At 31.4% G+C, this 15,437-nt stretch overlaps 1 protein-coding gene across 2 annotated transcripts in view; it reads right to left on the bottom strand.

The window, feature by feature from the left end:
• Nucleotides 1-69: 69 nt before the first annotated feature.
• The window catches only part of LRRC40 (leucine rich repeat containing 40), a 53,296-nt gene continuing 37,928 nt past the window's right edge, over nt 70-15,437 (bottom strand). For both annotated transcript variants that reach the window (XM_058303365.1, XM_071217385.1), the window contains 5 exons: nt 13,421-13,528; nt 10,818-10,928; nt 8,685-8,762; nt 3,457-3,642; nt 70-1,824 (listed from right to left, as the gene is read on the bottom strand). In XM_058303365.1, coding sequence (XP_058159348.1) covers nt 1,719-1,824; nt 3,457-3,642; nt 8,685-8,762; nt 10,818-10,928; nt 13,421-13,528 — 589 coding nt within the window. In that variant the 3' untranslated portion in view covers nt 70-1,718. The remainder of the gene's footprint in view (nt 1,825-3,456; nt 3,643-8,684; nt 8,763-10,817; nt 10,929-13,420; nt 13,529-15,437) is intronic.

Here is a 15,437-nt window from a genome sequence, read left to right as displayed (position 1 = left end):
AAACAAAAAACATGAACATTATATTTGAAAGGTTTTTAAAAATCTGAAATAATGAATATGTAACTTCAATTATGAACATGTAGTAATCTTTATTAATACTTTTTTTTTCATGAGCATGCCTCAACCTTCCAAAAGCTACACACACACACACACACACATACAAATACAAATTGATATACATAATTTTCAATTAACTACTTAATAGAATCTTATGGTTAAGTTTTATAATGATGGATCAGCTTACTTTTAATATTTTTGGTTTCAGCAGAAAATTTTATATTTCATTTTTTAAAAACTCATGTTTGCCAGTAACAAATTCCCTTAAGAAGATTACTGCAAGACTAGAACTTTGTTCTTAGCAAGACTGCAAGCAAATTCTTAAGGTGCTAAAAATTAAAAAAGATGCACAGGGCTAGATGCAAATACGCACACAAAGTAGAGTAGGCATACAAATACATGTTTAGTAAGCACTGAAACACAATATATTTCAAGATTTCTACGTGGTATTCATTATTGTCTATTGCTGATATCTTTATTTCTAAACACTAAGAACTAACAAACTTGAGATGGAATTAATAAGAAATGGTCTTCAATACTGTTTTTTGTTTTGTTTTGTTTTTTGTAGGTGCCAGGGCCAGGGATTGAACCCCAGACCTTGTATAGGGAAGCTGGCACTCAACCGCTGAGGCACATCAGCTCCCAAGTCGTTTTTTTCATTAGTTTTACCTGTTTGTTTTTGTTTAGGAGGCTCTGGGAACCGAACCGGGACCTCCCATATGGAAAGCAGGTACTAAACCCCTTGAGCCATATCCATTCCCCAATACTGTTTTTTCAAGGGATAAAAGGTAATAAAAATGCACACAGTGTAGGTGAGGCAAAAACATGGCAGATCTGATCTCCTGAATGCACCTGAATCTAAAAGACATCATAAAACATAAATTTTTACAGTTTTAAATTCAAAATTGCAAAAGCAAATAAAGCAAATATTTTTTCATCAATAATTTTATCTTGTGTGCATTTCTGTGATATTAGCAATCCTTGATAAAAATGATTCCATAAAACAAGGTGAATAGACCTATCCAAGAGCTAGAAAAGAAACATTTCAACTAGATTAAAACAAAAACAAAATAGTAAATGTTAATTAAAAACTTGTAATGAGACCTAACCCCATAACAAAAGTCCTATTACAGATAATGAAGTTTTATTTTTCTAATGTCAAAAAACTATATTCAATAAAATACAGATCCATTTAATGTCTAATAAAAAGGTAGAAATTGGATAGTTATATTCAAGTCAATTGGCCACAGTACATTAAATACCAACAAAAATGAAAAAAAAACATTTCTACAAAAATGCTTTGTCATTATAAAAATATTAAACCATGTTAAATAAAAATTCATTTTTGAAGAAACTGCTTGTTATGTTATGGGGGAATGTGAGTGGGATAAATCCTGTGTATGTATGAACAACAAATGTATGAACACTACGCATGGTTATCACCACTATAAATGTACACAAGACCTTAGAAAAAGATTAAACAGTTGTCAGTGTAAAAATATTCAGTGGCAGTGAATATGGCCCAGGCCAATTATACCAAGGGCTAGGTGATATTGGGAAATAGAAGATAAACTACAGCAATCAGCTTTAGAATGATACTAAAAGAAAATATTACATCCTTCTAAGAATTAACTTGACCAGAATTATAAAACAACTTCAATTTAAGTAGGAATTCGATCTCTCAAATATTCCAGTATAGCAGCTGTTCCTTTCATTAATATGGCAGCTCGAGGAACACGAAATGGATTTCCATCTAGTAGTAATGTTCTAAACAAAAAAAAAGAAAAATTAAGGATTTAAATTTTTTTATTAGAGAGGCTTTTCTTTTAATTTCACTGGAAATTTTAAAAATTCAAAGTGTACATCTTTCTCTGTTTGTTCCTTTTCAAACCAGAGCATTTAAACAGTTGGAATTATAAAAACAAAAGCAAAAACAATATTAATTGAATACTTATTTTGTGAAAGGCAGTGTCCTAGAAAATTGACATTGATTGTCTCTTAATTTTCTTAAGAACCCTGTGATTAGGTACCACTAATATTACTATTTTATAGATGAGGAAATAGTGGATTAGGAAGGTACAAAAACTTGTCTAAGATCACACAGCTACTAAATGGTGGAGTTATGATTTGAACCAAGATTCTACCAGCTTCTTCTCAATCTTAAAATGACCACATACTAAATGGCTGACTTAGATTTACACAAATACCAGAATGAGCAAACTGGCAAGCACCTGTGACAAGGCTATAATGTAATCAATGTATTCCTCCCCTCTACCCCCGGAAAACATTAACACATTTCTGTTCTCTATACCTCTCTTGACTCGATATACATATAAATGTTCTGAAAGGAATAGAGGGTCAGTTTAAGAGTTGAGTTAAGAGCTTGCGGTTTTGTTTCTCTATATAATTAGTGAAATTTCTCTAATCATAAGACAGATTTTTATATTTTTAATAGCTTAAGTATTTATGCAAACAAAAAATCATATTATACCTTAGGTCTAACATATCTTTACAAATTCTGTGTTCCTTAGGAATTCCTTTAAAGGCTGATTTTCTTAACTTCTAGCAAAGGAAGTTATGTACTTGCCTTCTAAAATTTACTAATATAAAGTACCAGAGCAGATGCCAGTGCTATCTTCGTAAAATAAAACTTATCAAATTATTATGCAGTTTCAATAATTAAATTTCTTCTGACACATTTTGCCTAATTATTTGGCTTTCTGGTGACATCCCAAATTCCCCTTATATTAACTTAATAAGCAGTTAGTGGGTGCTTACTATGTGTCAGGCACTGGGATTCCCTTTCTATAGGAGGAAAAAGAGATGGTATAAATGAATCTAAACAAAGCATGGTGGGAAATACAAGAGGGATTCATTCACTCTGCCTAGAGAACAGGGAAGGTTTCCAAAGATGATATCTAAGTTGATTACTGATGAAAGCAAGGTAAACAAAGTCATTTTAGGCAGAGGGAACAGCAAATGCAAAGAGTGAAAAAGACCACTGTGTGCTTGAAATGGAATGGTGGTCGTCTGTGATCAGATTTTGAAAAATTCTATTTTCCTGACACTTTTATGCAGTACAGTTTCAGGTTATAAACATACATGGTGATGATGAAAGTATTATACCACTAGAAATAATATAGTTACTATATTTATACCTATTATTATAAAGCTATTTAATAATATACCTATTATTTAAAAAGCTAAAAAATGTATCTGGTAGAATTTGAAAAACAGAATTGGGATTCTAGATCTGTTACCTATTATTTTTGATAGGATAATAACTTTGTTACTTCAACTTCCTATAAGAGTACCTCAACAAGGAAAAATAAACTCAGAAAAAGCACTTTCAACAAATCAATCAAATAATGGAAAACCTAAGAAGAATGATATAGTTACCTTAAGTTTATACAATTACCAAGCTCTGGTGGAATTTGTAGGAGGTCATTATTTTGAAGGTCCAGAGTGGTCAAATTTTCCATCGTCTTCATTTTCTGTGGGTCCACGGATCCAACCTGGTTGTTACTAATTAGAATTGTTTCAAGTGTTGGGATACGATATAGAACATCAGGTAGTATTTTGAACCTATTAAAACATAAGTAAACAAACAAAAATAAATAGTATACCTTTTTTTTTTTTGACTTGGAATCAAAGGTCAAAGTCATTCCTTAAAATAGATGATCTTAAGTTTGATATCATGGGATAATGTTTTCTTAGTGTAAAAGTTATTTTATATTTGGATTAAGTCCTGGATTTCAATTTGAAAATAAAGAGAATGGGCCAATTTTGGAAATCTTGAGATATATGTGAAATGGACAGACTTTTAACAGTTTTGCTTTATTATATATAAAAAGCAAACAAAAGCTTGGGGAGACCAGATGTAGCTCAATGGTTGAGTAACTGCTTCAGGTATACAAGGTCATGGGTTCAATCCCCATACCTCCTTTAAAAAAAATGAAACAAATCCACATATTCTTGGGGGGTAGGTGCAGCTCAGTTGGTTGAGTGCCTGCTTCCCATGCTCGAGGTCCCTCCTGAGAATCCTTACATGATTTCTTTGTTTCATTTTTACTTCTTACGATAATCACTGCTAATATGTTAAGCAAAACTAAAGTTTTGTATTTTGCTTTGACTGATACTTCCAAAAATGAACGCACTGTTGGTTCTTGAAAAGACGACAAATTAGCATAAACTGTCAGCTTCTTTGTCCAAAGCAAGCCTGAAGATGCCATAAGATGGGATTGTAAATGGAGATTTTAACAGTCACCTCAAAAACTATTAAAATAGCAAAAGAAAATAGGAAATATATAAAATATTTAAATAATTTGATCTGTTACAGAAACAGAATTTATACCTAATAGATAATAAATGTTCCTTGAGAAGCTATAAAGTCTGAATTAATCCCAAAGAATCAATATCATGCAGCTATATTCTATAGTCTAATAAAATTAGATATCATTAACAGAAAGTGCTAAATAAAAAAATTAGTGCTACATAGCTGGAAATTAAAAAAAAAAATAACTAAATAAGACTTGGATTAAAGAGAAAAACCTTTAGAAAAATTGCAAAATATTTAGAGCTCAATGAAATCCAGTATATGTTCCTTACCTTTTTATAAATTGGCAACTAAACACCTATAGCAGTCATCATACTTAAAGAAGAAATGTTAAATCATTGTCAAGATAAGTATACCTGCTATTACATAGTTCAATACAGTACTAGAAGTCCTGGTCAAAGCAATAAAGACAAAAGAGAAGACAGAAGAGGTCTAAAAATTGAAAGAGGCAAAACTTTCCTTATTTATAGATGATATAATTGACAAATTACAAGGATTAATAAAAAAGTTATGAAAGGTTGTCAGATACAAAATTAACATCAGAACAATCGTGATACTTTATCAGCATATCTAAGGAAGGTCCTTTAAAAATCATGTGTGAACTATCAACTACTACCAATTTTAGAAGAAAAAGCATTTTATCTATATTATCTATGAAACTAATTTTATGATTTTTCCCCCATTAAATGTATATCATCTATCTAGAAGGAATTCACAATACTTCACAGGTTGGTGATAGCAAGGAAGGAAGGGCTTGTACGAAATGAACATAGGCACTGAGGTGAAAATGTTTAGTTAAATGTCAGTGAGTAGACCAATTTAGCTGGAGTTAGAGGTTCAAGCAGAAAAACAGTGAAAAATGAGAGTAAAACATGTAAGACTAAGGAGTTTAATGCTATCACTGAAGCAGGAGAAAAAATTAGGAAGATGTGGCATCAGGGAAACCAAGAGGAAAGTGCATTATAAAATAAGGCATAGTCGACCATTCTGTTGAGAGGGCCAGGACAATGAGACTAGATATGCAGCAATACAGTGAGCAACAGAATCAGTTGGAAGCCAGATTGTACAGAATAAAGAAAACTAAAGTTAATTGTGGAGATAAGCTAAGAGATATTAACAAAACAGGAAAGACAAAAAGAGGGGCTGAAATACAGAACACATCTGGAAGGATTGGCCTTTGAAACAAGCAGGGACTCTACTACTATGATAGAAGGAAAGATAGAAAAGATGGCTTTGTGCATAGATATTCAGATTGGTTAATGGAAATAAAAGGATTTTTTTTTTCAGTGAAATAGCAAGATAATCAGCTGGGGGAAAAGGGCAAGATAGTAAGGAAAATTTTAGAATGGAGAAGAAAACATATCAAATCATAGTCTTGGAAAATGGGAGACCAAATTTACTATAGAAATGTAGAAGGCAATGTTAAGTATCATTTGAGATTGGCGGTCTTGAGTTTAAAACAAAACTAATGTTAGCTGTGTGATTATACCAAACAACACTGAGCAAGTCAGGTTCAACTATGGAAATATGGTAGTTGGATTTAATTACAACTGGAGTTCTTCTGGAGTATAGCCAATAGAGAGATGGGCAAGGGAGCTGAGGGTAAAGGAATGAGTGAATGATGGGCCATGAAATCTAAACTGCACAAGGAATAAAAGCAGACAGTAAAGAAGTGATAAATAAGGAGGAAAAGTTATAGTACCAGTGGATTGAAGGTCTGGGTAAGATAGAAAACTTATTGCAAGGTTATAAGTGATCTGAAGAAGAGAGGATACTGGTCAGATATACATATGAATGAAAAGCACTGCCACCTATCTATTCAAACCTAAAACTTGGAAGTTCTCCTATTTTCCTCTTCTCCTGCATCCAATCAACCAGTAATTTCTATGACATTTCTATTTTTGTTTGTATGATGAAGATCCATTGGTTTTCAAATCAAATTATATAAAGCCTGAATTTACCTTGTTTGCTCAAACTAGTTTAAGTTTCTGTTACCTATGAATGTCTAGAAGACTATATCCTAATTCTTAGGTCACTGGACACATCTCAAACCTAATTTTCCTAGACATTCTTGCTGTATTTGACCCAGCTAAAATCTCTTCTAACTTTCTCTTCTTATAGTCTACGGAAAAATTCATTTCTGGATCTACCAATGCCTCTCCGCTGTTTCCACTTTGTATCACTCATGGTTTTTTTCCTAATATATCCATTCTTTAAATGTTAGTGTTGTTAGGGTTTATCTTTCAGTCATTATTTTTCCCCCTTCTGTATACTCTTCCATAAGGATTTTGTCCACTCTCATGGTCTTCTAAATGAAACTGACAAAAGAACAGGGTAGATACTCCAAAAGATATTTACTATATAACTTTAGAAAGAAAGTTTCAATAAAGAGGTAAAGATGGAAATCACATAATTGTGGGCTTAGGAGTAAATGAACAATAAGGAAATAGAATCAGGAAGACTAACCTTTTCAGATGACTGGGTGACAAGAGAAGGAATAGCTACAGGGAGTAAGTGGTCAAGATCAAGTTACCACTGAGGACTTAGCTGATGTGGCACTCATATTCAAGATTAACAAGCCATTTTTTTCCTGCCTCATTCACTTTCCCTGATGTAAAAGTATAGAAAGTGTATTGTAGAAATGATATGAGGGAGTTGTCTCTCATGTAAGGAAGATTTTAGAGGGCTTAGAAGAAATGACTGGGAGAAGTGGAGGTCAATAACTGTAGAAGTTAAAATTGAAGAAGCACAGAACTACTCAAGGTTTGAATCAGAGAATAAAAATCAGTGGGGTTTGAATTGTGATTACTGTCTGGAGTTTAGGAATGGATAGCACTGACAGTGTTAACCCATTCAAATAATCCAACGGGGGAATAAACTGTGTAGATAAAGGTCACAGAGCTATCTGGTATGGTTTTAGCAAATACAGCCTTCTGGAAGGAAGAGAGAATTGAATTGGCACAATGTCACTAGCACCACTTCAATGGTCTTCCTGACTGAAAATCCTAAAATCTTCCTGTCTTAAAATCTTCTAATCTTGGAGAGTCTTTGAAAATCTTCATCCTTGAGAGGAAGGATAGCACACTGGTTAAAGGCATAGACTCAGAAGCTACACTGAATGGGTCTGATTTATGATTCTAACATATGCTAACCACGAATCTAGGCAAGTTACTTTAACCTCACTGTGCCTTAGCGTCCTCATCTGTAAATGAGAGATAATAATAGTACTACACATATACAAACATATGTATTTACAGTAAGGATTTAATGAATATATTTGAAAACCTTGGAACAGTTATCTGGGACACAATAAATATTAGCTATCAATATTTTTATTGCTTTATTACCAGAATCAGCTTTCAAGGGAAGAAATATGACATAGGTGTAAGTTCTGGAGTCTAACTACCTGGACTCAAATCCCAGCCCTATAATGAGAACCTTAGGTGAGTCACTTAAGTTCTAGTCCTCAATTTTTAAATGGACATAATAACAGAACCTGGCATGAAGGGTTTCTGTGAGATTAAGTGAGATGATATATGTAAAGTACTTAGCAAAGTGTCTGCAGATAATGAACTCCCAGTAAACATTAGTTACTCTAAATTTTATTTGCAGTTATTTTTATAGTGTTTGTAGAATGAAATCTAATTTTCATTTGGCGTAGAACACTCTAAAGACTGGCTACTGCTTTTATATCCAATATCATCTGTTAATTCTACTCCTCTACTTTCTGAACTTTATGGCCTAAACCATACCACATTTCTTGACATTTTCCAAACATACTATTTTCTCTTATCTTTGTGCTTTTGCACATGCTATTTGCTCTCCCTATGTGCCCAGCAAATATCTATTTTCCAAGCCTCAGTTTCAATATTACCTCATCTACCTTCAGGTAATCTCAGGAAACAGCTTTTTTTATGCACTATGCTTCCATTACAGCAATTTTATATTATTATTTATTTGCATATTTGTCTTCTTACTGGCCATAGGTTTCTCAAAATGGTAAAGTCATTAAAAAAAAAACGACTAGACATTGGTTGTGAAAATTTTAGGAAAGCATCAGTTTCAATTCTAAGCAGAATTATGAGAAAATAAAGTTTGGATATTAAAATAAAGTAAGAACATGGAGCCTTTTTGTTTACGGCTGTTTTTGGCTGTTTTTTTCCTGTATAGATTAAAAAGAAAGACTAAAAAGATTTCTTCATGTAAAGATGAAAAGAAAAGACCTACAATAAGAAAGACTTACAGATTTTTCACAGAATAGTAGTTACAGATTTTCAGGTCTGTCTCTTACCTATTAAAGGAAAGATTGATCATTTGTAGTCTTATCAGTGATTCCATTTCTTCAGGCAAAGAATTTAAGAAGTTGTTTCTAAATTGGGGAAAAAAGTAGAGGGTTTATAAAAATTGAAAACTTTTTAAATTTTAATTTATAATTAAAATATTCAAAAGAAAAAAAATTGTGTGTTATCAGTTTGTCAATCCTTAATCTGGTGTCATTAAGGCAGAATCCTGAAAATTCTGTAGTCAGGTATTTGATTGATGTGCCTAATTCTCAATAATATCAATATATAACCAACTGGTAACTTAATAAGACTTAACAAGGCAAACACTCCCTATCTTCAAACAGGGCTCAGCAATACTTCTCACAGTCAGGGCTAAACATTCAATTGATGACAATACATATGTCTCACATACAAATATGAAATCCCAATCCAAGTAGAACTGAAAAATAATAGGAAAAAAATGAAGCAGGATGATAAAGAGATTATATATAGTTTACTCTATAGGTATCAAGCTAGTCCATTGCTAATTTAAGTTTAGAATTTCAATTTGTATAATGCGTATTATACATATTACAATGAAATATGGCAATAAACAATTTCATTTACTGTTGGAAGGATCAAGGAACGATGTTAGAAAAAAGTTTAACAAGAATGTAGAAGGATTCAAAAGGCAGTATAACTAGCTAATAAAATAATATATTTGTAAGAAAATCTGCCCCCAGCTAAAGACAATCTACAGATGAAACCTTTTTATTATATAGCTACTTTCTGCATTCAGAAGCCAACTCTAATATGCAAGAGTCATACACCTTAAGTATAGCCAATATTCTTTTTTTATTTCTCTGTACTTTTCCCCAGTTATTGCCTTTATTAAGTTGTGCTGAATAACTTAACACAAGTTTCTACCCTTTTCCTTAACAGCCTTAAAACTACTGATATTAATCATGAAAGCATATTTTGGTCATTTAAATAGAAACTTCAAAGTGTAGTCATAGAGTTTTGGTTATATACAGAAGACAGAGACAAAAGGAAATAAAGAAAGCAGTAGTGGAGAAATGGATTCATTCTCTCTGCTCCATTAATGCTGAACAAAAATGTGGCTTTATACTGCTTTCCCAGTATAGTTGCCACCAGAAAATGGAAGCAATTCCACATCTAGTAGGACCAGGGTTAATAGATTTTCTTTAATCCCATAAGTGAAAAAAAAATATCTCTACAGAAAGAACAACTCCTGAAAGAGATATAACTTAGCTTATTGTTATTTGACTATTGTTTGAGCAGAGGCAAGCAGAGCTATACATTAAATAAACTAAAAACATACCTAGTAACATAAGCAAGCACTAGAAAATGCAAGCATTAGAAATATATTTTACAAATAAAATTAAGTCCAAGAAAATAAATGACTCTGCCTAACCCTGAGACATATACTTTACCTTTAAAGAACTGTGACATATTTGATCTTGTCACTTCAACTGTGACATTATGAAATTTAATTTACTATTTCCTCTGCAGTGCCTTAAACAGTTAGTGTTCTTTTTCTTGACTTCTGGCGTTGCATGTTTAAGGTAATATTTTGAAACCAAGTAAGATCGTTAAAGAGAGCCATTGTGTCAGCATAGGGTAGTGAGCAGTTTTAAGCTATTTACTTTCAGGAAAGAAACAATGAGAAGCAAGCACTTTCTTTAAAGAAATATCACCTAAATAGTACAAAACACAAGAAATAATATTATTCTATTTTATCTTTGAGTAACATTAGATACTAAGCTACAACAAATAAATATTACTGCCAGCTGCTACTTTAACACTCCAAATGTCAACTATTTGTAATCTATTGTGAAAGTTTATGATGTATTATTATTTGTAATTTTGCTTTGCAATGACTTTAAGAATGTGCAAACTATTTTCTAATATTATAAGTAACTATGTCTTATCATTTAATTTGTAAATTGCTTATATATTATAGATGTTTGATAAACTATTTCCTAAATGCTTAATTTTAGATTTCTCCTGAAATATTACTAATAAACTTAAAGATCAGTTTCTGTACTTACCTAGGAAAATCAGAAGGAATGGGCTAAAGATAGGCAAAATCCAAAGATAAGTTATAATGAAAACAGTAAAGCAACAGTATCAATAAATACCTGAGATCTAAAAAAGTCAATTTCTGAAGCATACATAATTCCAGTGAAATAAAGGAAATCTTATTAAAACTGAGATTGACATCAGAAACCATGTCCTTCAGTTCCACAATCCTGAAACAAAAATAATTTTAAGAATTTAGCACCTGAATTCACTGTTAGAACTTAAAAACTAAAAGCAGATGACAGAGGAAAAATATTATATCACTTGTGCTAATTAAGAAGCTCTGTAACTTTTACTTTTCCCACGAAAATTTCAGTAAGATTAATTTTAAGAATAGCCTTACCACTCATTAGCTAAGAGTTTCCAATTGTCTTTAATAGCAAGCTGAAGTTTGATGTAAAACCCCTATTTATTCTGCATTTAAACCAATTATGGCACAAAGTAGAAAAATTAAATCGAGGCAATTTTCATGATGTTAAAGACCTGACTCCATGAACTAAATTGTTAGATAGATATTTTGGAACATAGTGGTTTTTCCTTTAGACTACAAAATATAATACCATGTATCTGGGAATTTTTAAATGTTTTTTAAGCTATTATGATACTAATTGTCAACTTTTGCAAAGAAAAGTATAGTACTTGTTATCAAAATCATCATTACATTTAATCATAGTTACAAGAAAACACTAAGTCATTTCCTAGGTTGAGGAAGTGTCCTCACCATTAAACACTTAAAGACTTAAAAAAAAAAAGAATTAAACTTTTCCAAGGAAACCCAATCCAGATTACTTTTATGTATGTTATGAATTTAACGATAAGAACAAGAAATGTTAGTATATGATTTGCCACAGTATGAAAGTAAAACTATAACAACAAATCTTTTTTAATCTATCACTAGCAAAGATAAAAAAGGAGAGAGAGAATATCAAATGCTGTGCTCAAGAAGATTCACTGAAAGATGCAATGAGTTTGGATGTACAACTGATAAAACTTTTTTGGAAAGTTTTTGGGTATATGAATGAAGAGTTATACCCTTTGACTTAGTACTTATTCTGGAAATAAGGCATAAAGAAATATTATAAAATAGAGGAAAAGCATTGTTGCCATGAACAACCTCATGGTATAAAATTAAATTAGATTTTTAAATTACCGTTTATAACAGGTGGATGGTCATGAAAAATAAATAAGTCAAAAAACAAAATTCTATATGTGATATAATTTCAAGTGGGGAAGTTTAAAACAAAATATGACTTTAAGTTAATAGAAAAAATCAGTAATGGTACAAAAATGATTTCTCTTTCAGGAAAAAATTTTTATGAATTAAGTATTATTTTTATATTCAGAAAATAATATGGTAACAACAACTTGTGAAATACACATTTAAGAAAGAAGGAATGCTTAGAAACTCTCTAGAGCAAGTTATTTCCTTAATATATTTTTCTTTGGCTTCCTATGTCACTAATAGTGCAATAGCTACGGTAATAGTTTACATAAGAAGAACCAGATTGTGGTACAAAATGAAAAAGTAAGTAATAAAGTAAATAGCAATGTGTCTTTAATCTCTATCCTCATTCCCAATTAGCTGACAGACCTAACTACATAAGAAAACGTCAATGAACTTCAGAATGGGTTCAGTCATAAGAATGTGCTCTAATGCATGGTAATTATAAATGTCCAGAGACATTAAGTCATTTTCAAAGAGATTAGGTCCTTTCTAAGGTGATTTGGATATCTAGGTTGATTGAGGATCCCTAAAGTAAACTTATCTTAAGAGGAAATGCAAATGCTCAACTCTTCTATCAAATATCATCTTAGCCCCAAGAACCAGGAGATGGACTAGATGTCTTTCAAGATCTACATTTCCCAAACTATACTATGTAAAATACAAGGCAACCTATAGATTAGCTTTTTAAATTTTTAAACATCTAGATTTTTCAGTCAGATGAAATTCATCCTATTTTTCCAAAATATATTATATGTCATCGTCCTTTTTTTTTTAAATTTAATATTATGCAACTAGGCACTGACTAAAGGCCTAATTTGAATTGTCATTTATTTCTTATAAATAGTTATGATTATTATCCCTACTTCCCAGGTGAGAAAACTAAGAGCAACTAGTTGGCCTGTCCAAAAACACGCAGCCAGTATAATGGAATATAAATATAAGCAATTGACATAGTGACATAGTGCCCAAGTTCTTTATCATTATCCTATCCTATATCACATATGGTTGTTTCAATTGCAAGATAAAAATTTGCTATAATTAACATCAATAAAGATTTCAACATTGAAGATATAATGCAAACAACTTCTACCTAACACAAGTGAAGAACACTTTTCTGGGAGGAAAATATTCACAAGGGAGAGCCAATTTTGCTTTTCATTATCAGCCAAAAAATACAGTGGGTTGGCATTTCATTAACACAAAGTCCCAAATGAAAATTCCTGGACCTGGCTTTGGATGGACTCTTAAAACTTCTCTTAAACTTCATTACATGGGAGAAAAATAATTTTTAGTAATTCTAATACCTATTTTTCAAGTTAAAAATACCTATTTTCAAATTAAAAATGTATTAAAAATAATTATTCTTGCAACTAAGATATGGATGCAAATGAGAATGAGTCACAACCTAATAGAAAAGACATCATGAACAGTTCCTACCTTTTTGGAATTTCACATAGCTGATTTTTACTGAAGTTAATAGAAGTGATAATGTTGCTTTTTACTGCATCAAACACTCCATCAGGAATCAAAGCTGCTTGTTTATCACTAAATGAAAAATGGTTTAAATATGCATCATTCTTAGTACAGAAAGATAAATTATAACACCTAGATTTTAAAGACCTTTAAAGTTTTTATAAGATCTTCCAAGTAACTTGAATTATTATGAAGATCTGTAAGGAATGCCACAAAACCTGCTAACCCACAAAAGGTTCACCGTTAGGAATTCAGACAACATATTATACCACAACACATTGTACTACACCTTCTTGACATTCATATACTATGAATAATCAGAATTATAGCTCCAGAGTCTAAGATGTCTAGAAGTCACATAATAAATGGCTAGCCCATTCATCTACCTCTCAAGGGGATGAAATCTATGATTTTAAAAGCTGGCTTTCACTCCTTTCCTTAAAACCTCTAGAAGGGGGTATCAACTTTGTTTTGGATATATAATTTATTGCTAGATAAAAATCACTTAAAAAGTTAAACATATACCAGACTAAACTTAATTTTTCTTATAACCTAAACCAACTTCTCTCTCCTTTAAACAAGCTGGACAGAGTTGTGGACTAAGACTAAATTATTCCTGGTTCTGCAGTAATTGAGCTTTGTAATTCACCTTCCTTATACTTTGGTTCGGTGAAATTAGAATCTTAAGAGTTATTCATTACCACAACTTTTCCTAATATAAATATAAAATAAGTCTCCTTTTCATTAAATATTTCAGTAAGATTTCCAATAAAATACAAATTAAATCTTAAATGAAAGTATAGTATAGCAGAACTCTGACATTTGCAGATTTAACATTTTCTTGATTTTGTTATAATTAGCCTTTATCCTTACACTCTGTATTTAATAATTTTTAATGCCTAATACAATGTCATCCACTTAGGAGAAACTTCAATGGAATATCAAATGAATGACTACATGAACAAGAAAATAATATACATGAAATATATAATATGGTAGAAGTGTGAAAGAAAGGCAATATAATTTAAATAAGCAAAAAGATTGACTGGATTTTATAGTTTTATATAGTTATTATGCCTTCCACTTCTGCTTTTAGATCAAGAGTCATGGGAAACTGATTTATGCTAATCAAATATGAAAGATTCATACTAATTTTAAAACTTAGATAAATGCATTTATGTCTTAAGATTGTGGATTAATTTATATTTTAAATAGAATACTCCTTTCCAATCAAAGTATCTGAGAAAAACAAATTACAATAAATTTAGAATCAGAACAATTTAACATATATAGTCTTAAGAGCTATATTTATTATGCTTTTGTGATGGCTATGCCAAATAAAATTGTATTAATGCTCCTTCATAGATTGTTTGAAGGATTAAAATTAACAGTATATGTAAAAAGTACATGGTACACTGCCTAGCACAGAATAGGAATTTAGTAAAGTAAATGGTATCCATTCAGGGTAAAGGGAATGGAAGCCAGGGATAAAGAAATTCTAAATTCCATGAAGACCAGAATCAAGTCTGACTCATCCATCAGCATATTAATGACATCTAGCATAGAACTTGATAATTAGTAGGCTCCAAAAATATCTACTGAATAAATGGGTAAATTATGTGGAAGATGTACTAAATTGCCTTGTTATGCTATAAGGGAAGAGAATGTAAGGATAGAGGAGTATTACTTTTTGTAACAGTGTAACAAGAGAAGGTTGCTTACAGTAGTAATATCTATATATATCAAAGGATGGCAGGTAAAAAATGGGAATGATGTGAATGAGACACACTAAATCTGAAGGGTCGACTGTTACCTTCAGAGAAGGTGGTTCTTACCGCACATCAAGGATAATAGGGCAGGCACTGATACTGGCTGTGTAGATTCTTTAATAAATCTAGTTCCCTACCTGACTTGGGTTTGATTTTTTTTTTTAATTTTTGTTACAATACCAGCCATGAGCCAATCACTGCAAAAGCCTTGA

This window comes from Dasypus novemcinctus, chromosome 9, assembly GCF_030445035.2.
Source record: "Dasypus novemcinctus isolate mDasNov1 chromosome 9, mDasNov1.1.hap2, whole genome shotgun sequence".
Classification (NCBI taxonomy): domain Eukaryota; kingdom Metazoa; phylum Chordata; class Mammalia; order Cingulata; family Dasypodidae; genus Dasypus; species Dasypus novemcinctus.
Note: the sequence above shows the minus strand (reverse complement) of the source record. Positions and strands in the feature narration are given on the sequence as shown.